The following is a 21785-nucleotide window of genomic DNA, read 5'->3' as shown; positions in this document are numbered from 1 at the left end:
ACCCATTCTTCACCCACCCAGCCGCTCACTTGGCACCCAAAAACCACTCGCTCCTCGCCCACCCACCCTCTCGCTCCGTGCGCCGGGGCCCCTCCAGCCCCAGCCCCCCCAGCCGCTGCATTTCAGGGTCTCGCGGTGCCGCCGGCTGCGGGCCGGGCCGAGCTGGGGGGGTAGCACCGGGCACCCCCGACCCCGTCGGTGTCCCCTCACCCACCCCAGGCCAGGGACACCTTGGTGCGGCCGCAGCAGGGTTGGGTGCTGATAAGAGGTGCCGGAGGTGATAAGGAGGGAACGTGAAGCCGTGGGGCCGGCGCAAACATGGGCGAGGGCGAGGGCGAGGGTGAGGGTGAGGGCGAGGGTGAGGGTGAGGGCGAGGGTGAGGGTGAGGGCGAGGGTGAGGGCGAGGGCGAGGGGACCCCCCCGGCGCGGTGACGGTCCTCGCCCTGGGCGGGCACGATGCCGGGGGGAGCAGCCCGGGGCGGGGGGGGCACAGAGGAGTCGTGGGGAGCCCCAGGCCTGGCAGAGAGGGGGCCGAGGTGGGGCAGAGAGAGGTGGGGGGTCCGGGGTGCAGAGAGGGAGCGGGGGGGGCAGAGAGAGGTTGGGGGAGATTGGGGGGCAGAGAGGGGTTCGAAGGGGGCAGAGAGGGGTCGGGGGGGCCGGGGGGGACAAGTGTCCGCGGGGGACAGAGAGGGGCTGGGGGCTCCCCAGGGGTGCAGAGAGGGGCCGGGGGAGATTTGGGGGCAGAGAGGGGTCTTGGGGGCGCGGAGGGGGCGCGGGGGGACCCCGGGGGTCCCGGCCCCGGGAGCGGCTCCGGGGCAGCGGCCGCGCTCGGACCCGGGGCCGGGGGGGTCGGGGGGTCCCGGGCGTCTCGGTGGGGGCGGGGGTCTCGGGGCGGGGCCACCCGCAGCCCCGGGGGGCCCAGCCCCCCGGCCTGGACCGCCCGGGTGCCCCGGCCAGTTAAACCAGTAAAACCAGTTGGGGGTCCCGCTGCCTGTCCCCAGCCCGGTGGGAGCCGCGGGGGTCCCGGGGCTGAGAGCCCGGCTCTGCCCAGTTCTCCCAGTTCACCCCCGGGTGCAGCTCCCGGCTCTGCCCAGTTCTCCCAGTTCCCCCCAGGGGCAGCTCCCGGCTCTGCCCAGTTCTCCCAGTTCACCCCCTGATGCAGCTCCCGGCTCTGCCCAGTTCTCCCAGTTCACCCCCGGGTGCAGCTCCCGGCTCTGCCCAGTTCTCCCAGTTCCCCCCTGATGCAGCTCCCGGCTCTGCCCAGTTCTCCCAGTTCACCCCCGGGTGCAGCTCCCGGCTCTGCCCAGTTCTCCCAGTTCACCCCCGGGTGCAGCTCCCGGCTCTGCCCAGTTCTCCCAGTTCACCCCCGGGTGCAGCTCCCGGCTCTGCCCAGTTCTCCCAGTTCACCCCTGATGCAGCTCCCGGCTCTGCCCAGTTCTCCCAGTTCCCCCCCTGATGCAGCTCCCGGCTCTGCCCAGTTCTCCCAGTTCCCCCCCGGGTGCAGCTCCCGGCTCTGCCCAGTTCTCCCAGTTCACCCCCGGGTGCAGCTCCCGGCTCTGCCCAGTTCTCCCAGTTCCCACCTGATGCAGCTCCCGGCTCTGCCCAGTTCTCCCAGTTCACCCCCGGGTGCAGCTCCCAGCTCTGCCCAGTTCTCCCAGTTCCCACCTGATGCAGCTCCCGGCTCTGCCCAGTTCTCCCAGTTCCCCCCTGATGCAGCTCCCGGCTCTGCCCAGTTCTCCCAGTTCACCCCCGGGTGCAGCTCCCAGCTCTGCCCAGTTCTCCCAGTTCCCCCCTGATGCAGCTCCCGGCTCTGCCCAGTTCTCCCAGTTCCCCCCTGATGCAGCTCCCGGCTCTGCCCAGTTCTCCCAGTTCACCCCCTGATGCAGCTCCCGGCTCTGCCCCGTTCTCCCAGTTCACCCCTGATGCAGCTCCCGGCTCTGCCCAGTTCTCCCAGTTCCCACCTGATGCAGCTCCGGGCTCTGCCCAGTTCTCCCAGTTCACCCCCTGATGCAGCTCCCGGCTCTGCCCAGTTCTCCCAGTTCACCCCCTGATGCAGCTCCCGGCTCTGCCCAGTTCTCCCAGTTCACCCCCGGGTGCAGCTCCCGGCTCTGCCCAGTTCTCCCAGTTCCCCCCAGGGGCAGCTCCCGGCTCTGCCCAGTTCTCCCAGTTCCCCCCTGATGCAGCTCCCGGCTCTGCCCAGTTCTCCCAGTTCACCCCCGGGTGCAGCTCCCGGCTCTGCCCAGTTCTCCCAGTTCCCACCTGATGCAGCTCCGGGCTCTGCCCAGTTCTCCCAGTTCACCCCCGGGTGCAGCTCCCGGCTCTGCCCAGTTCTCCCAGTTCACCCCTGGGTGCAGCTCCCGGATCTGCCCAGTTCTCCCAGTTCCCCCCCGGGTGCAGCTCCCAGCTCTGCCCAGTTCTCCCAGTTCCCCCCAGGGGCAGCTCCCGGCTCTGCCCAGTTCTCCCAGTTCCCCCCTGATGCAGCTCCCGGCTCTGCCCAGTTCTCCCAGTTCCCCCCTGATGCAGCTCCCGGCTCTGCCCAGTTCTCCCAGTTCACCCCCGGGTGCAGCTCCCGGCTCTGCCCAGTTCTCCCAGTTCACCCCCGGGTGCAGCTCCCGGCTCTGCCCAGTTCTCCCAGTTCACCCCCGGGTGCAGCTCCCAGCTCTGCCCAGTTCTCCCAGTTCCCCCTGATGCAGCTCCCGGCTCTGCCCAGTTCTCCCAGTTCCCACCTGATGCAGCTCCCGGCTCTGCCCAGTTCTCCCAGTTCACCCCCTGATGCAGCTCCCGGCTCTGCCCAGTTCTCCCAGTTCCCCCCCGGGTGCAGCTCCCGGCTCTGCCCAGTTCTCCCAGTTCCCCCCAGGGGCAGCTCCCGGCTCTGCCCAGTTCTCCCAGTTCCCACCTGATGCAGCTCCCAGCTCTGCCCAGTTCTCCCAGTTCCCCCCAGGGGCAGCTCCCGGCTCTGCCCAGTTCTCCCAGTTCACCCCTGATGCAGCTCCTGGCTCTGCCCAGTTCTCCCAGTTCCCCCCAGGGGCAGCTCCCAGCTCTGCCCAGTTCTCCCAGTTCCCCCTGATGCAGCTCCCAGCTCTGCCCAGTTCTCCCAGTTCCCCCCAGGGGCAGCTCCCAGCTCTGCCCAGTTCTCCCAGTTCCCCCCAGGGGCAGCTCCCGGCTCTGCCCAGTTCTCCCAGTTCCCCCCAGGGGCAGCTCCCGGCTCTGCCCAGTTCTCCCAGTTCCCCCCTGATGCAGCTCCCAGTTCTCCCAGGGATTGCAACACTCAACCTTTCCCAGTTCATCCCAGTTCCCCCCGGGTACAGCGCTCAGCCTTAGCTGATCCCAGTTTCCCCAGTTGCCGCTCCTCTCCCTGCCCAATTCTCCCCGTTCCTCCCGCGACTCCTCTTGCTGCAGCTCCCAGCGTTTCCCAGTTGCTCCCAGTTGCTCCCAGTTCACCCCAGATGCCACTCCCAGCTCTTCCCAGTCGCTCCCAGTAGATCCCAGTCGCTCCCAGTGGATCCCAGTCGCTCCCAGTGGATCCCAGGTGCTGCTCACCTGTCCGTCAGCCTCGGCGCAGCCGCTGCCAATGGGGCGAAGGTGGCCCGGCAGCGGCAGAAATTGCCGGTCGCGGCTGACGTAGCCCTGGCCACCCCACCCTGTCCACAAACTTCCTCCCCATTCCGCCCCGGCCCCGTGCCCCGACCGACCCACGGCCCCGATGCCCCCCACCCGCCGTGGGGCAGGGGTTGGAGGCCTGGCCCCCCCCGAGCCGCTGTGGGGCTGAGGGGAGGGGGAACGGCCCAAACTGGGGGGGGGTTGAGCTGCAGGCGGCGGTGGTGGGTGCAGGTGTGCGAGCGCCCGGACCCCCAAGGACCCACGTGTCTGAGCTCCCGGACCCCCAGGACGGACCCACACGGCCGGGCTTCCAGACCCCCAACGGACGCTCGTGTCCAAGGGCTGAGCCCCCAGACTGGACCCACGTGTGCAAGGTCACAGACACCCCCCAGCAAGGACCCACATGTCCGAGCCCCCAGACCCCAAAGGACCCACATGTCCCAGCCCCCAGACCCCCAAACCAGACCCACATGTTCGAGCTCCCACCCCCCAAATGGACCCACACGTGCGACCTCCCAGACCCCCAAAGGACCCACATCTTCGAGACCCGAGCCCCCAACATGGACCCACATGTCCGACCTTCCAGACCCCCAAACACTCAGCCCCCAGACCCCCAAAAGACCCACATATCCAACCTCCCCCCCCCAACACAGACCCACACGTCCCAGCCCCCCAGCACAGACCTGTAGATGCGGGCAGATGAGACCTCTGGGGGGGTTCACAGCCTGTTGGGGGGCACCCGGGCCCCGTGGCGGGGCTGGGGGACCCCCGGGAGCTCAGGGCGCATTGCCACCTCCAGCCACATGTCAGGCATCGGTTGATGGGGACAAAGGCCACCGCCGTGTCCCGCTTGGGGTTGTCACCCACGGTGGGGCTCCGGTCTCGTCCCCATCCCTGTCCCCAGGACGTGGGTGCGGGGGGCTGCGCTCTCTGGCCCCCCAGGACACCCTGACTGCCCTGAGCCCCCGCCGGCACCCACGGCCCTGCCTACGCCCAGGTCCTTCCCCTTCTCCCGGCCGGATCCTGCCCCAATTTGTCCCCTCGCCTTGGTGGACCCCAGGGTGGCCGCTGGCTCTGCCCCCGCTCCGGGTGCAGGGTCCTTGGGTGGGGGGCACTGAGCCCTGGGGACCCCCGGGGCAGGGTGGGGACCCAGCAGCTGGGTTTGCGGCACGGTGGGGGGGGTCCCGACGGTGACGATGGGACGGATGCGGGGTGTGACGTCGGTGACGGTGGAGAAGGGGCTGATGGAGGAGCAGAGTCGGAGAGAATCCGGGTCCTGCGTCCCTGTGTCCCCCCCTGCACCCCCGGTCCCCCACCACCCCAGTCCCCTCCTGCGGCCCTGGGACCCCCGAGCACCCCCTGAGCCCCTCCTGCATTCCTGCACCCCCAAACGTCCCCAGTTCCCCCCCTGCACCCCCAGACCCCCACCGCCCCTATTCCTCCCCCTTGGTCCCCTCCCGGGACCCCCGAGCACCCCCTGAGCCCCTCCTGCATTCCTGCACCCCCAAAACGTCCCCAGTTCCCCCTGCACCCCCAGATCCCCTCCTCTGCACCCCCAGACCCCCACCGCCCCTATTCCTCTCCCTTGGTCCCCTCCCGGGACCCCTGAGCACCCCTGAGCCCCTCCTGCATTCCTGCACCCCAAAACGTCCCCAGTTCCCCCTGCACCCCCAGATCCCCTCCTCTGCACCCCCAGACCCCCACCGCCCCTACTCCTCCCCCTTGGTCCCCTCCCGGGACCCCAAAGCATCCCCCGGTCCCCTCCTGGGTCTCTGGGTCCCCAGAGCGTCCCCTCCCCCGGGGCCCCCAAGCACCCCCAAATCACCGGTTCTCCCACCGTGGGCTCCACCGGACCCTGCGGTGGCAGCTGAGCCCCCGGGCAGCACCAGACACCCCCCCAGTGTCCTCCTGCCCCCAGCACCGCGAGCCCCCATCGCACCCTGCCCAGGGACAGCACAGCCGAGGGGCACCGAGCCCCCCCGACCCATCCGGGCCCCCCAGACCCATTTGCAGCCACACAAGCCGCTCTTCCACCAAGAAACTTTATTTGGATGCAGCTGCATCTGCCCCCTTCAAAAAGACCATTCCCCCTAAAAAGACCACTCCCCTTAAAAAGACCACCCTCTTAAAAAAAGACCGCCCCCATTAAAAAAGACCATTCCCCTTAAAAAAAACCACCCCCTTAAAAAAGACCACCCCCGTAAAAGAAAGACCACCCTCTTAAAAAGACCACCCCCGTAAAAAGACCATTCCCTGTAAAAAGACCATGCCCCCTTAAAAACAGACCACCCCCTTGAAAAAAGACCATTCCTCTTAAGAAAAGACCACCCCCCGCAAAAGAAAGACCACGCCCCTTAAAAAACAGACCACTCCCCTTAAAAAAAAGACCACCCCTCTTAAAAAAAGACCATTCCCCTTAAAAAGACCACCCCCGTAAAAGAAAGACCACGCCCCTTGAAAAAGACCACTCCCCTTAAAAAAGACCATTCCCCTTAAAAAGACCACCCCCTTAAAAAAGACCATTCCTCTTAAGAAAAGACCACCCCCGCAAAAGAAAGACCACCCCTCTTGAAAAAAGACCACTCCCCTTAAAAAAAAGACCATTCCCCCTTAAAAAGACCATTCCCTTAAAAAAGACCACCCCCGTAAAGAAAGACCACCCCCGTAAAGAAAGACCACCCCCTTGAAAAAGACCATTCCCCTTAAAAAAAGACCACCCCCTTAAAAAAGACCACCCCCCGTAAAAGAAAGACCGCCCCCCCTTGAAAAAAAGCCCAAAGTAGTAAAAAGCCCACCCCCAAAAGTATAAAAAGTGTATTTTTGGTCTGGAAAGGACAAAGCCACCGCAGGGGGAAAGCGGGGGCTGCCAGGGTGCTCGGCCCCTCCGCCGCCCCCGGGGGTGGGGGTCCGGGGGGCGCGGGGGGGCCCCCTCAGCCCCCTCAGTCCAGGGTGATGCCGACGGCGGCCAGAGCCTCCAGCACCCAGGGGGGGACGCGCTCCCGCGGCCCGTACATGGCGCCCAGGAACCCCCGCACGAATTCGGGGAAGCGCTGGGCCAGGATGCTCTCCCGGATGGAGCCCATCAGGTTCAGCTGCGGGAGGGAGACCCCCCCCCGGTTAAAGGGGAGGCTGGGGGGGCCCCCCCACCCCAATTCCGCCCCCCCCCCAGCCCACCTGGTAGGCGATGTTGTGGACGGTGAGGTGGTGCAGGGCGGCCGTCTCGCTGCGGATCAGGGCGTGCAGGTACGCGCGGCTGTGCCTGGGTGGGCGCAAAAATGGGGGGGGGGGTCAGACCCCCACCCCGGACCGGCACCCACCCCCCCCACCCCGACCCACCGCTGGCACGTGGGGCAGCGGCAGTTCTCGTCGATGGGGCGGAAATCTTTGGCGAAGCGTTCGTTCTTCAGCTGGAGCGAACCCCAGGGGACCAGGGCCGAGCCGAAACGCTGCGGGGAGGGGAGCGGGGTCAGGGACCCCCACCCCGGGGCTGGGGGGGCGTCCCCCGTCCCCCTCCTCGGAGCCTCTTACCGCCGTCCGGGTGGGGAAGACGCAGTCGAACATGTCGCAGCCCAGAGCCACGCAGACCACCAGGTCGGTGGCGTAGCTGCGGAGGGGAGCGGGGCTGAGCTGGGGGGGTGAGCCCCACATCTGCCCCCCCCGGCCCCCCCCGGGACGTACCCCACGCCCATCAGGTAGCGGGGCTTGTCGCGGGGCAGGCGGTCGGTGCTGAGCTTCACCATCCTCCAGAAGCGGTCCTTCTCCTCGCCCCCGCTCAGGCCCCCGATGGCGAAGCCGGGGACGTCCCGGCGGGTCATGGCTGGGGGAGGGGCTCTGAGCACCCCCGGCCCCCCGAAGGGCTGGGGGGGGAGGGGGGCAGGAGGGGAGGGAATGGGGGAAGAGGGGGAGTGGGGGAGGATGGGGAGTGGGAGGAGGATGGGGAGGGGGGGAGGATGGGGAGGGGGGGAGGAAGATGGGGAGCGGGAGGAAGATGAGGAGTGGGAGGAAGATGAGGAGTGGGAGGAAGATGAGGAATGGGAGGAGGATGAGGAATGGGAGGAGGATGGGGAATGGGAGGAAGGTGGGGAGCGGGGGGAGGATGGGGAGCAGGAGGAGGATGAGGAGTGGGAGGAGGATGAGGAGTGGGAGGAGGATGAGGAGCGGGAGGAAGGTGGGGAATGGGAGGAAGATGGGGGGCGGGAGGAGGAGGGGGAGGGGGAGGAGGATGGGGAGCGGGAGGAAGGTGGGGAGCGGGAGGAAGGTGGGGAGCGGGAGGAAGGTGGGGAATGGGAGGAGGATGAGGAGCGGGAGGAAGATGAGGAGTGGGAGGAAGATGAGGAGTGGGAGGAAGATGAGGAGGGGGAGGAGGATGAGGAGCGGGAGGAAGATGGGGAGCGGGAGGAAGGTGGGGAGCGGGAAGAGGACAGGGAGTGGGAAGAAGGTGGGAGGAGGATGAAGGGAAGATGGGGAATGGGAAGAGGATGAGGAGAGGGGAGGAAGGCAGGGAGGGGGAGGAAGATGGGGAGTGGGCAGACGTTGGGGAGCGGGGGGAGGATGAGGAGTGGGAGGGAGGATGATGAGGAATGGGGCGGACGGGGAGTGGGAAGAAGGTGGGAAGAGGGAGGAGGACGAGGAGCAGATGGTGAAGAGGATGAGGAGGGGGGGAGGAAGGCGGGGAGGGGCCCCGTCCCCGCTACCTTCCAGGCACTGGGTGCGCAGGGCGGGGTCCAGCCCCCCCTGGACGATGGCGAAGAGGCTCTGCTGCCCGGGGCGGCGGTTGGCGGCGATGCAGCGGTCGAGCCAGCGGACGGACCTGGGGACGGGGGACAGGGGGACATCAGGGCGGGGGCCGGGGGGCCGGGGGCGGCGGGGGTCCCGGACCTGTGCATGGCCTCCTCCACGCGCGGCCCCGTCGTGGTGCTGCTCACCACGTCGTCCAGCTGCATCACGATGTCGGCGCCTGCGGGACGGGACGGGGGGTGGGGTTCAGGACCCCCCTCCCCTTTTGGGGGGCCCAGGCCGGTTTGGGGGGCCCAGCCCCCCCCCCCCGACTCACCCAGGGCGTTCTGGATCTCGATGGACTTCTCGGGGCTGAGCAGGATCTCCTCCCCGCCGTAGGGGGAGCGGAAGCGGACCCCCTCCTCCGTCACCTCCGACAGCTCCGCCAGCGACACCATCTGGAAGCCCCCGCTGTCCTGGGGGGGGGGACACGGGGGGACCCCGATAATGGGGCTGGGGGAGGCGGGGGGATGCCCCACGCTCCCGGGGAGGGAGGAGGGAGTTGGGTGCCCCGGGGCTGTGGGGAGGGGGCCGGGGGTCCCAAAGTGGGGATGTGTGTGTGTGGGGGGCCCTTCCCCTCCAGGTGGGGGGCTGGGGTCCCTTCCCCCCAGGTGGGGTCTGGGGATCCCCTCCTCCCGGGTGGGGGTTGGGGGGCGTGTGGAGGGTCTCCCCCCCAGGTGGGGGTCCCGGGGTGTTACCCCCAGGTGGGGATGTGGGGATCCCCCCAGGTGGGGATCGGGGCAGGGTCTGGAGGTTCTCCCCCCCTCCCAGGTGGGGGTCCCAGGGGTGTTACCCCCCAGGTGGGGGTCGGGGCGGGGTCTGGAGGGTCTCCCCCTCCCACCCCAGGTGGGGGTCCCGGGCCCCCCCTCACCGTCAGCAGGTTGTGGGGCCAGTCCATGAAGCCGTGGAGGCCGCCGGCGCGCTGCACCAGCTCCGGGCCCTGCGGGACGGGGTCAGACCGGGGGGCCCGGGGGGGCCCGGGGGGTCCCGTCCCCGCGGCATGGGGACCCCCGGGGGGCGGGGCTACCGCGCCTGGGGGCGGGGCTACGAAGGGGCGGGGCCACCCCGGTCCTCTCTCCCCTGGGCACAGGTGGTCGAACCCCCTCGGGGCGGGGCCATGCCCGGGGGCGGGGCCATCGCAGGGGGCGTGGCTTTCCCCGGGGTTCTCGCCAAGGGGCTTTTAGGGGTAAAGGGGCGTGGTTCTCCCGGGGGCGTGGCCACCCGGTGGTCGGGGGCGGGGCCATCCCCAGGCCGGGGGCGGGGCCCTCCGCTGCCCGCTGCTGCCCGGTGACTGCGGGCGGGCCCTGTCCCGGTCCCGGCGGCCCCTCCCGGTTTCCCCCCCACCCCCCCCGCCGCGGCGGCGCTCACCGGCCGCGTGCCCAGGTGGTAGGTGTTGCCGAGGCAGATGCGGCAGCCGAGCGCGGCGAGCTGGGCCGCCGTGACGCCCTTGGCGGTCCCGCGGGTACCCACGGGCATGAAGACGGGGCAGGGGACGGGGCCGTGCGGTAGCCGCAGCTCGCCGGCCCGCGCCCGGCTCCGCCCGCACTCCGCCGTCACCCGCAACAGCGGCGCCGGGCCCGGCCCCGCCGCCGTGGGCGCCGCCATCTTCCCGCTCCCCCACGTGACCCGCGCTTCCGGCCGCCGCCGCGTCCCGCCGGAAGCGGTGGTAACCAGGGGCGACGCGGCCGCCATGTTGGGGCTTGGGCCTCCGCGCTGGGCCTCGGTGGGGGACACACACACCCCCCCCCTCCTCCGGCCCCCATGTCCCCCGGGGAGAGCCCCCGCCTTCCCCCCCGCCCCGTGATCCCTGGGAGAGCCCCCTCCTCACCCCTGTGACCCCTGGGGAGAGCCCCCTCCGCCGCCCCCCTGTCCCTTGGGAGAGCCCCCTCCCTTGGGGCCTATGTCCCTCAGGGAGAGCCCCCTCCTCTGCCTCCCTCCTCCTGGGGAGAGCCGCCTCCTCTGCCCCCTCGCCTGTCCCCTTGTCCTCGGGCAGAGCCCCCTCCCCTGGTCCCTAAGCCCCCCAGGGGAAGCCTCCTCCTCCAGCCCCTGCCTCAGTTTCCCCTCACACGACAGCTCCGTCCGTCCCCTCGGGATCCCCCCTGCCAGCTGCACCCGGGGTTTCAGCCCTCAGCCCGGGGTGCCTCATCGTCAGGACCGTGAAAGCCCTGAGCAGGTCTGAGCATGGACAGACACCCCCCTCCCCCTTTTTACCCATTAGCACCCCAGTTTCCCCCCGGGGCAGGCCCCAGGGGGGTTCAGGCACCCCACGTCAGGTCGGTGGAGGGTCGGGCACGGCTCAGGAGCAGCGGCTCGGCCTTCGTGCGTGGGAAGCGCGACCTGGGGAAATATTCCTTGTTTTGATATAACTGGCTGTTTCTGTTTCTCCAGACTCTGCCGTAATCGGCTCCCGGCGCGAGGGAGGCGGGCGTGCCGGCTCGGTGCGTGGGAAGCCGCCTGTCTAAAGGAGGTAACCTCCCCTGGGAAGAGCGAATGGTTCCCAAAACGGATCTACGGTTCTCTGCGGGGGAGCTTGGTGGAGAGTTTACGACTGCGCTGTTTGGGGGGGGGTCTGCCTTCCCAGTCAGACCATCCACTGGGACGGGGGACCTTAACTGGTGAGGGGGAGCAGGGGAGGGGACGGGACGAGGGACGTGCCCCGAGCCGGTTCGGTATGACAGGAGCGTCCTGTTAGAAATTCCCTAAAACCAAATTAAAGCGGCCTTCAGGAACGATCCGGAAAGCTCCAGCTCTGTCCTCTGCGGCGAGGAGGGCTCAGGCGAGGGCTGGGTGCGGAAGCAGTGGGACGCTGCGGGCAGCCCTGCCCGTGCCGCTGCCCTGCCCTCACCGCGGCTGCTCCGTGCCGGGACCCCCGGCAGCCTGTGACCGAAGGTGGTGACGAACTCGTTACGGCGTTAACGAGCCGGCTGAGGGAAGCGGATGGAGGTCCAGCTCCTGGGTGGATCCCCCCGCGGCCACGTCACCTGCGCCTGGGTCGGCAGAGCCCGGAGCAGCCTGGCCAGGGATCCCGGCCCCTCCTCGTCTGCTCTCCCTCCCAAAACGCGCGGTTTCGATCTCAGAAATCTCGCTGGGAATCCGGTAATCGGCTCGCTGGGCGCAGCGAGGGATTTAATGACCCTTTCCCAGAGAGGGGAAGGGAAACGGCTGCCGGGCTCTCCGCAGCCTTCCTCCCCCCGCATCGCTGGGGACCGGCAAAGCCGCGCCGGTGGCTCGGTGCATCCGCCAGACCCTGGCTCCCTCCCTTCCTCGCCAGCCCCCTCCCCGCCGGCAGCTCAGCCGTTTCGGAGCCAAACGGTTGAGTCCAGATGATGGTAATGCCGGCGGCTTCGAATAACCCGGAGCTCCCAGCCGGTTCCCTCGGGTGATGGGGACGCAAATCTTCGCCCTGACCTGCTGCGTTGTGGCCGGGGGCTGCGGCGGGGACAGACCCCCTCCCCCCCCCCCATTTTGGGGATGAGCACTCGGTTCCCCCTGCCCCAGAGCGTTTCTCTGGCGCGTCCCCGGTCACAGCTCGGCCGCGTCCAGAACGGGCCGCGTCTCTTCCCCGCCGGCCCAAAACGGGCGCGGGGACGGGTTTGGGAAACGCCGTCCCGCCCGGGAGGTGGCTGCGACCGGGCTTCGCGACTCGGTCACCCGCAGGGACCCCAGGAGCGGGGTCGTCACCCCCTCCGGTGACGCCGGGACCTTCCCGTGGTGCCGTGAGCGCCGGGGCCGGACGGGGAGGGTCAGCGCTCGGCCATGCCGGTGCTGCGGTGACCGGAGCTGTGACGATCCCTGTCTTCTCCCTCCCTTCCCCAGCTGGAAGATGGATGCGGTGCACCCCGGCCGGACCGAGCCCCCGGCCCCGCGGCAGCCGGAGACGCAGGAGCGACCGAACCGGCGGACGGTGGATCGGCTGAGCCCGGAGCTCCGGACGGAGAAATACGTCCTGCTGAGCATGGACGGGAAGCTGCTGGGACCGGAGCTGAGCCGGATCCGGAGCGGTAGGGACACCAGGAGGGAGGGTTTCCCCCAGAAAGGGGGTCCGGCCCCCTAGGTGGGTGCTGGGAAGCGCTGGGGGCTTTCCCCGGGCCGCTCTCACCCCGAAATCCCGGCGCGGCTGCCCTCGCGGCCCCGCCCCGAGGTGTTTTTTTGGGCGTCGAGGGACGCTCCACTCCCCGCGCGGCGAGAGGAGCCCCCGGGTCGGGCTGACGGCGCCTTCCCCCTCTCCCTGCCCCAGAGATGGCCCTGCCGCTGGAGCGCCCGGACGCTGACCTGCCCCACGACCTGCCCGCCGGCTACCTCTGCCGCCAACGCCGCTCCCTGCCCGCCTTCCCCCTGCTCCCCGGCCCCCAGACCCCTGCCGAGCTCAGGTAGGTGACGCCGCCGGCGTCTCCCGGTGATGGCGTGCCGCAATTCGGTTTTTGGGGGTCCCGGTGATGGCCTCCCCCACGCCCCCCCCTCCCCCCCGTCTCTTCCAGGAGCAGCTCGGATGTCCTCTGCGCCGGCCGGTTCCCGGCGGGACTCAGCCGGTTGGTGACCGGCATGCAGACCCCGGTCTCGCCACGACGCCGGGGCAGCCCGCCGGTACCGGACACCGGCCGGGGGGACACGGGGCGGTGAGGGGAGCCCCCGGGGCGGGGCGGGACGAGTCTCCCCGCTGGGCGCTGCCGCGGGGCGAAGGGATGAAATAAAGACCCCCGAGGTGACCGCCGCGGCTGGGCTGTTGGTGCTGGGGGTCGCCCGGGGGCGAGGGGCCGGAGGGGGGAGCGTGGGACCGGCCCGGCCCCGGGGCCTCGCCTCGGGGGCTGCCGGCGGGAGTGCGCGTCTACACGGGGGTGTACGGTCACTGCGCTGTGCCCGGGGAGGGAGGGAGGGAAGGACGAAGGCAGCCAATCAGCTGGCAGAGGTCGTTGATTGACAGCAGGCTGGCGAATCGCGACGGGGTTTTCTCCCCGCCCAACTCCCCTCCGAGTCCCCGCTCGGGCTGGGTTGGTCAATCTGGGGGAGTGGCAGGCGCGCTGCCCAATGAGAGGGAGGGCGGGTGGGGAGAGGCGGGTGAACTCGTCGGTCGCTTTCGGGTAGTGATTCGCTAGCTTTCCGGAGCGGCAGTCGTCTCTGCCAATGAAATGGCAGGAGCGATGTCGGGGAGCGGGAGCTACAGCAGCACCGCCTCAGCTGACAGGCCAGCGCCACCTCCCATTGGCTGGTAGGGATGAGCGGCGCGGTGGGAGGCCAATGGAACGGTAGAGAAGGGACGTGGCTTCCCAGTCCCGCCCTCCCTGCTGATTGACAGCGCGCTGCTCCGCTCCGCTCGGCTGGTTCCTCTGATCGACGGCCGAACCGACCAATGGCCGCGCGGTCTGAGGGGAGCGGGGCGGACCCGGCGGAGCGGCGCCCCGGGGGTGTCGCCAGTGCCGGATGAGGAGACTCGGAGGGGAAGTTTGGTCGCCGCCGCCGCGGGCCCTGTGAGGAGGAGCCGCCGCCGGGAGAGCGGGAGCGTGGTCTCCATCCACCCCCCCCCCTCCCCCCCCCGTGCCGCCATGGGGAACCGGGGCATGGAGGAGCTGATCCCGCTGGTAAACAAGCTGCAGGACGCGTTCAGCTCCATCGGGCAGAGCTGCCACCTCGACCTGCCGCAGATCGCCGTGGTGGGCGGGCAGAGCGCGGGCAAGAGCTCGGTGCTCGAGAACTTCGTGGGCCGGTGAGTCGCGGGGCGACGGGGAGGGGCGGACGGCGCGTACGATGACGGCGGTGCCGCCGCTGCTGCCCGCCCGCCGCTGCGCCACTGGCGTAACCGCGCTTCGTGAATCCCGCCTGCGTAGGGCGCGGGCGCGGCCCGAGGGGACCCCCCCCCCCCCCCGCGCGCTCTGCCGCCGCTACGCAAACTGCGGAGCGTCCCGGCGGCCCGCTCCCCTCGCCCGGCTGTGCCTTACGCACTTGGCGTAAAGCGCGGCCCGGGGGAGCGGGTCACCGGCGGCCCCTTACGCCAGCGGCGCAGGCGGGGGCTCGGGCCGTGGCTGGCGCGCACGGCGCTGGCGTAGGGGGCCTCTGTGAATACGGGAGGGGGGATGGGGGGCTCCCCGCTGCGGGGGGATGCGGGCCGGGGATGCGCGGCCATGGCAGGTTGCAGGCCCGCTGCACCGCACCGGAGCCCCGCACCGTCCCCCGAGCAGCGAGACGTCGGCCGTGGAGGACGCTGCCAGGCAGGTGAGCCTCCCACAGGCCTCCCGCCCGCCACGGAGGCTTGTCCCGGTGCGTGTCGGCGTCACCGGGTTCTCCTGGAACACCCTGGGAACGCTGCCCGGCGTGAGGTGGAGCCGGGGCAGCACTGGCTCGGCGGGAGCGGCTGATGCCGAGCCACCAGGATGCCAAACCAGAGCGCCGGCAAAGCGGGAGCGTGTCCTTTCGCCCCTCTCGCTCCCCATCGCCGTCCTCGGTGCGAGCAGAGGCTAACGCCGGGTTACGCCGTAAAGACGCTTCTGTTTCCAGGCTGATAGTGTTGGGCCTGCGGTCGTTCCTGCGCCTGGGTTTCGGCGGCCTGCTCACAATGGGGACCTGTGCCCTCGAGATAGGGCCCAGCTCTCGGGCAGGGGCGTTGGGGCCTTGCTGCGGGGCCGGTCGGCACAGACAGGGTATGGACAAGACATCCAGCCCCAGGGTGCGAAGGGTGGGGAGGAGAATATGTCCGCCCTGATAACAGCGGGGAGCAGAGCTGATTTCATCCCTCACAAACACTACGGGGTTTAAAAATCTTGCGGGGCGCTTTCGAAATGCGCCGTAGTTGCTGATAACTTCTGCTTCTGCACCAAAGTGCCGCGAGCGGAGTCGCTTCTTCAGCCTTCTCCACCTTTTGTCTCTTCCCTCCCGCCGCCGTTTTGGGATGGCGGCGCTGGCCAGGCCGTTAACGGCTCAGCTCTGGGCTGGTCGTCGCTTCCTCGGGCACTCGCCCCGTCCGTGGGGTAAGGAGCTGTCGTCGTCGCTGGACTCCTGCTGCTTTGTTCCCGTCCTCGCCTGCTCCTTCAGCTAGGGCTGCTTCTTGCTCCGTCTACATCACACCGCGGGGTTCCCGGCCCGGCTGGGGCGGATGCTGTAATATTAACAATAGCCGCCTTCCTGTGACATCATTCCATCCTGACACGGGCCGGCGCGGATCTTGTCACCAACAAAACGCCGGCGGCTCGGTCCCGCTCTTCCCCAGCATCTGGCGTTCGCTATGAGCTGAACTTCAGCATTCCCAAAAACGCAGGCCAGGCAGTTTTTCTGATGTTGCGGGCTTTTTTTGGTGTCGTGGTTGCTGCGGTGGCACGCCGGCAGTTCTCTTTCCCTGTAGAACAGCGTCGTTTGAAAGCGCCGCCTGAGTTTTCCCCGCCGTCGTGCTTTCCGCCGTTGGATCTTTTTCGCTTGCGTAACGTTTCTCCGAGCGGCGAGGTCAGGATCCCGAGCCCGCTGTGCGATCCGTCACCTGACAGGATTTTGCCTTTTCTTTTATCCTCACGCAGGTCGGATTCGTAGCGTGGATTCACGGCCGGGGATGCTTTTTCAGCCCGGTGTTGTTAGCGTGGGAGGGAGAGGAGGAGTCGACCGGGCCAGCGGAGCTCGAACCCCCCCCAGACTAAACTCGCATCTGGGCTTTGCTAAGCCTCGCTGCAGCTGGGGTTGAAATGGTTGAGTTATTCCCCCTCCTAAATCGCTGCCGGTGGAAATTTTGGCAGCCTCTAATTATGGTGCTGCTGGAAAACCAGCCCTGGTAATTAAAAATCTTTGTTTTGGAGCGTTGAAGTCTCCGTCAGAAGGCTTTTAATGAGGGTTAATGCGCTCGGCAGACAGCCGGGCTCTGAATCTGCGCGGTTGTCTCTGTAACCGGGAATCTTTCGCTCCCATCCCATGGCACTAACTTCGTTCTGCAGCTTGTCTTAATAACGGGGTAATTAGGTGTGGGGTGGATTCTGCCCTGCCTCGGTGTCGGTGGTCTCCAACCGTCGGCTCGGTGGTCGCTGTCGTGTGCCGGTGGTACCAGCATGTCGGCGTCTCCCGCTCTTTAAAGCCTTGCTTTCTCTCCACGCCTATTGAATTATTTGGGAATACGATAATGAGGAATATAGATTACCGTTACGCGCTCTTATAACAGCTCTGCACGATAATTTGGGGATTAATAGCCCCGAAACGGCTCGCCCGTTACCAAGGTTGAGCGGGGACCGCCTGCTTATCTCCGCACAGCACCCGACGCTCTTGGGGTACCCGTCCTGGCGCTCGCGGCCGGGCAAATCCTGTCGGGTTTTATCCTGCGCCGGTGGCATCGAGCGTTTCTCCGGGACGGGTAGCGGGATGCCGGCCGGCTGGGGATGAGCGCCGAGGCCTCCGGGCTGTTCTGTCACAATAAACCAGCCGCTTCGCCTGAAGCTCGCTGTAGATTTCAAGCTGAATGCATCGAGCTTCCACGCTTTGAGCGTGCGAGCCGTGTTTTATCCCTGAGAGCTTTTCTGCCTGAAGCCGAGGGGCCGCTTCCGAGCGTGCGAACGCACGTCTGTGTAAATGCACGCGCGGGGACGGACACGCCGCTGCCGTATGGAAGGGAGCTGGGCTTAAAATCTGAGGTGATCTCCAGCTGAGGAACCGGCCGTTGCTCTCGGAGTAGCGTCTGGTGGTTTTAGTCTGCAAAACGGGATGGAAACGGGGAAGTTTCCATGTGGAGTGGTTTCCCATATGGGAACTGCCTGGAAGGTGTAGCTGTCCGGTGGGATGGCGGCAGCTGAAGGGTGGGAGACCTGTCGGTGAAGTGTTCGGCTTCTGATTTATTTGAGTCGGAGACGAATAAACAACACGGAGGAAGTAGGACCGTGCTTTGGAGCTCGCTCAAATCGCTCTGGCCGCTCCGGTTTCCCCTTGCGGCAGGTCTCGCTGTTCCCGCACGCTAACGAAGGGATGCGAGGAGGCCTTCCACGCCAGCTAACCGCGTTTCCTTCTGGAAACAGCTGGTTAGAAGTGAGCGGTAGGGTTATTTTTCCTGATCTCCCCTCTGCTTTCGCAGCTGTTTGGCCTTTAATCTTGGCTTTGCTGACCCCTTAGGAAGGTGCAGAGCCTCCGTAGGAAGCCCGACTCCAGCAGCACTTCGAGCCCGGCATCCCGTCTCCCCTAACGAGCCACGCCGGGTTCTTCGGTGACGTGTCCTGGTCCCCTGCGTGCCACCGAGGCTCGGCTAGCAAGGCGGAGACGGGGGCAGGATGCGGACGAGGGCGTTTTGGCTCATCCCCTTGCCTTATCGTGTATCCCTGTGCCGAGGAGCCGCAGGGAAAGATGTTGTTCCCTCTTCAGAATAAGTAATTTTGGTCGATTGCATTAGGGGTGAGTGCGAACGAGTGTTGGCGCCTGGATAAGGAGTCAGGGGGGAGGTCTGGATCTGTGCTCTGCGGGTGGCCCCGCTTAGGTGTGTTTTAACCGTTTGAAGACGCCTAAAGACACGTGTTGATACGGCCCGGTCCGGGGACAGAGCAGGCATGCGTTACGGTGGTCCCTTCCGTGGCCTAAACGTACGAGGGACACGTTACGAGCCCTGTTGAGACGACCTGAGATGCCGTCGGTCGTGGAAGAAGTCTGCGGAGGAGCCGGGGATTGGGTTCAGCTGCCTGGAGCCCTCTAAATCCGTGAATTAGATGCTGGACTTAAGTATATCTGGGGGGAAGGAATCTGCCTCGCTGCCGGATCTGTTTCGGCAGGCATCGAAATAAGTTGGTCTTGCTGCGTGAAGGGTCTGAAGCGGCTCGGTTCTCTCGTTTAGTGGGGAAAAGCACAAAAGGGAATCTAAAATACTGCATTAAAATTGCATTACTAGCTGTATTAAAAGCCATCCCATTGATGTCCCGATGAAACGTGCATTGACCGATCCCTCTTTGGAGCCCTTGTCATGTCAGTACAAGCGTGCTAAAGGCGCCGAGCCTCCCCCGGCCCTGCTCCGGCTCTCGCGGTGACGCTCCGACAAACGGCAGCGTAAAAGACATTTTCAGAGCCGTATAAAACCCGGCCATTGAGCGCGGCGGCCGCTTGGACCGGGCTGACAATGGAGCCGTTGTGATCCGGGCGGTGGGGAGGCCCTCCCATCGGCAGCGTAGTCGAGGAACCAAACCTCAATGGGGCATTATAAGTCTTTCGGATGGCGTTATCGGTGCTCCCGGCAGCCGTAAATAAAGCCGGGGCTAAGCCGGGCTGCCATGACGGCAGGGCTTGGGGGATGATGGAGGTGGCCGGACCTCGGTGAGAGACCCTGCATCGGGCACGGTCCCCTTCTCCCGGCGGGACACTGAATAGGCTCCATGAAATGCTTCGGGGATCCCGAAACGGAGATAAACCCCAGCATTTGGGCCAAGCATCAACAGCTCTGGCCCAAGGTGGCTCGCTGAGATTTTTAAGCCAGTGCTAATGCTGCGTTTAAGCCTCTTGGAGGGAAAATTTGTCCGCAGGGGAGGATGGAGATGAAGGTGACCTGTTCTTAGGGCTTTTCCACAAATATTCCCCGGGTCTGGTTTAGCTCAGGTGCCTGCGTGGAATTGGCCGTGCCGAGACGGCACGTTGGCCCCATGGGTGTGAATCGTGGCTTTGGCTAAATCGGTTCAGGAGGATTTTATGGCAGCGATTATCAGAGGAACGGCAATTTAATCACTGCAGAAGTGGAAGGGGGAAACTTCTATCAGCCGGCAGAACTGGCTGGACGTGGAGATAAAGGAAGGGAATTTGGAAGCGAGTGGGGTGCTCGTTAGTGAAAACGCGTCTTGGAGGGACATCGGGGAGGTGGCACGACTGCCTGGTGGGTCTCCTCCCGGGGAGTTCGGGATGTCTTTTCCCTGGATTTTGGGGAAGAGCTGCCGTGGGGTTGCTGGTGAAGAATCCGTCAAGATAAACGGGAGCCTGAGACCGGAGAGGGGCCAGGCAGGGACAGGCAGAGCCTGGCAGGTACGAGGCAGCGCTCGCCGCTCGGGAGCCGGCTCTCGGGTGCCTTCGCCGCAGGAGATTTTCTAGGGGATGGGATGTCTTAAGTGTACTTCCTCCACCGGTGACCTTTGTCTTTTTGCTCTCTTTGTAAAGCAGAGTTTCCTGGTATTGCACGCAAATGGCAGGGATAGAGGATTATTCTGAATAACCAAGTGAATGGGAAAATCCGGGTTTAATGCTGTCATTTCAAACACAGGTTTGACCTCACTCCTCAGAGGTTACGTCTCAGGTGCGTCAGCCCCATTGAGGTCTCGTTTCATGCCACCTGCCCCACGTCTCTGACTCACTTTAATGTTTAAAAAATACTGAAGGGACCTTCTGGCAGGCTCTGGTTTTCCCTCCCGCTGTGTTTGCAGTTGGCGTTTTCTCATGAAGGAGACGGTTCCTGCCAACCCTGGCCGCCAAATACGTGTGTGCGAGTGGGATTGAGCGCGGTAACACCCCTCGGTTGTAAAACCACCCGTTCCCTGCCGTCCACGGGTGCCGGATGGGTGACCCGGCTCCGTGGATGCCCAGGGGCTGGCCCACGTCTGCTGCCGGAGTCATGCCGTCCTCCCCGATGAAGCGAGCTCTTGTTTGGCTTCGTTTTGCATCGAAAGGGCAGGTCACTCGTGCCTGACCCCGCGGCGTAGTGGCGGGCGAGTTCATGCTCTACAGCCCGGCTAGCACGCCTCAGGGGGCCGGGAGCTCGGGGGTTTATATCGTTAACCCCCCAGAGATCGTTAACGCAGCAGGTCGGAGGTGATGCGGGCGGGAGAAGGGAACAGCGGAGCCTGCCAGGCGTGTTCGATCCCATCCAGGTCGCAGGAAACGCTGCGGTGCTCTCCCCCCGGCACCGATGCTCTCCCCTCCCGGGGTCCCGGGGAAGGCGGTGGGGCCGCGGGGAGGGTGTCTGCGTCTCACGGTGTTTATTTCGACAGGAGGAAGCTGCCACCGCTTTCCAAGTAGCGTAACAGGGCCCGTCATAGCGAAACTGCAGAGCCACGACCGGGTGGTGAGCGGCGCTGAAACAGATCCTGACGTTCCCGCTGCTGTCAAGCAGACTCCCTCAAACACTTCCCTTTCCTGTCACATCCCACCCTCGTGGCGGGTGCCGCAGGACCTGTCCTCCCAGTTGGGCAGGAAGCTCTTTTCGAGGGTGATAAAAGCATGTTTCTATTTAGAGAAACCCTGTTCTCGGGGCTGCCTCCCTGCCGTGGCTCTGAACGGGACTCGGGGATGGCGGTTTGCTCCGAACTCTCCTACGTGGTGTTCGGGTGAAGGTGACGTTCCCAGCGCGGATATTGCGGCTGTAATTCACAACCGCGGTCGGCAGCAGCTGGAGATGCTGACGTGCGGGGTTGGGTACAGCCGAGGGGGGTGGTGAATTGACGGTGGAGCCTCTCCCCCTGACCAGGGTGCCTTCGGGTGCGGGTGACAGCGACAAGCACCGCCTGCCCACAATGCCGATCTCGTTTGCTTGTGCTCAGCTGATAAGCTGGATGTGCTCTCTCGTTAATGGAAGCAATAAATCCACTCTACGCTGCTCTGGCCTCTCCCAAGGAGCTCTTATCGCTCACATTTCCAAGCAAGCAAAACCACTGGCACAGAACTGCTCGGCAAACCCACTTTCCTGTCCGATTCCCGTCACCCTCGGCCCGGGAGAAGGGAGCTGCGCCCATTCCCTGGGTGATAACGGCCCCCAGTAAAGCTGCCTGTCGGAGCAGCACCGTTTCCAGGCAGGAAAGTCCCCACAAAGGCTCCGCGCACTCGGGCTGACACCCCGAGCAGGGGGCAGGAGAAACGTCCTCGGTTCTGCGCCTCATTTGGCTCTTCTCTGGCTTTTTGGGAAACGGGGTGAAACCGTAAAGTGTGGTTTTGGAGAATAAAGAGAAGGTGGTGGGTTTGTCCCTTCTCTCGAGGTGTCTTTTTTTTTTTTCCCCTCTGAATTAGCAGGGCATTAAAATCCAATAGACATTTAAATTTCTGAATGGCTGGCAGCTGGGAAAACTGCTTTCCGAATTCCTGCACCCACAGCAGTCGCTCGGAAGCGATTCACGGCGAAGGCAGTTGTAAGGACGTGGGAGCCGCTCTCCTCTCCGTTAGTGCCTGTTCTCCTGCCTGCTTTCGGGGACGGGGAGGCACTCCCGCAGAGCTCTGCCCTCCGAGGGCGTCCTTGCAGCCGGGGCTCCGATCTCTCCCCTTTTCCGCAGGGAGAGGTAGCGGAGGGGTGGGAGGAAGGCCTTGAGACGGGGGCAGGCGCTGGGAGAGCCCGTTCCTGTCCTGCCACGGGTGTCTGTGGTCCCGGGAGCATCTTTTACCCTCTTCCAGCTCCCACTGCGGAGCAGGAACCCATTCGGTGTAGGACCAGGCGTGTTCGAGCCCCTGCACGCCATCCCCCGGTGCCCGCCGTTTAGATATCGGGGTGATCAGCTCGGTATAGCATT

The 21785-nt window shown here is 66.2% G+C and overlaps 2 protein-coding genes across 8 annotated transcripts in view; one reads left to right on the top strand and one right to left on the bottom strand.

Annotated features, from left to right (window-relative positions):
* Window positions 1–6399: 6399 nt before the first annotated feature.
* QTRT1 (queuine tRNA-ribosyltransferase catalytic subunit 1) lies at window positions 6400–10098 on the bottom strand. The gene is made up of 10 exons (XM_072848554.1): window positions 9745–10098; window positions 9248–9316; window positions 8654–8792; window positions 8479–8557; window positions 8295–8410; window positions 7279–7417; window positions 7129–7204; window positions 6937–7046; window positions 6775–6859; window positions 6400–6692 (listed from the first exon to the last, which is right to left on the bottom strand). The coding sequence occupies exons 1-10, from the start codon at window positions 10066–10068 to the stop codon at window positions 6540–6542; spliced, it is 1290 nt and encodes a 429-aa protein (XP_072704655.1). The 5' UTR covers window positions 10069–10098; the 3' UTR covers window positions 6400–6539.
* A 3670-nt stretch (window positions 10099–13768) lies between these two features.
* DNM2 (dynamin 2) overlaps window positions 13769–21785 on the top strand; it is a 34295-nt gene continuing 26278 nt past the window's right edge. For 5 of the 7 annotated variants that reach the window (XM_072848534.1, XM_072848530.1, XM_072848535.1 and 2 more), the window contains exon 1: window positions 13770–14077. In XM_072848534.1, coding sequence (XP_072704635.1) covers window positions 13917–14077 — 161 coding nt within the window. In that variant the 5' untranslated portion in view covers window positions 13770–13916. Of the gene's footprint in view, window positions 14078–21785 lie in introns of all 7 variants that reach the window. The other 2 variants (XM_072848532.1, XM_072848533.1) reach the window with 2 other exon arrangements.

The sequence above is a fragment of the Ciconia boyciana genome, chromosome 31 (genome assembly GCF_034638445.1).
Source record: "Ciconia boyciana chromosome 31, ASM3463844v1, whole genome shotgun sequence".
NCBI classification, from domain to species: Eukaryota; Metazoa; Chordata; class Aves; order Ciconiiformes; family Ciconiidae; genus Ciconia; species Ciconia boyciana.
The sequence above is the reverse complement of the archived record's forward strand: the minus strand, read 5'-3'. Positions and strand labels throughout refer to the sequence as shown.

What these genes read in the sequence shown, in the direction of transcription:
- QTRT1 (XM_072848554.1), bottom strand. Translation starts at nt 10,068, where the DNA reads ATGGCGGCCGCGTCGCCCCTGGTTACCACCGCTTCCGGCGGGACGCGG. An exon ending in GGCCCCACAACCTGCTGACG is followed by an intron (nt 8,793 to 9,247) that starts GTGAGGGGGGGC and finishes CCCCCCCCCCAG; the next exon opens with GACAGCGGGGGCTTCCAGAT. An exon ending in GTGGAGGAGGCCATGCACAG is followed by an intron (nt 8,411 to 8,478) that starts GTCCGGGACCCC and finishes CCCCGTCCCCAG; the next exon opens with GTCCGTCCGCTGGCTCGACC.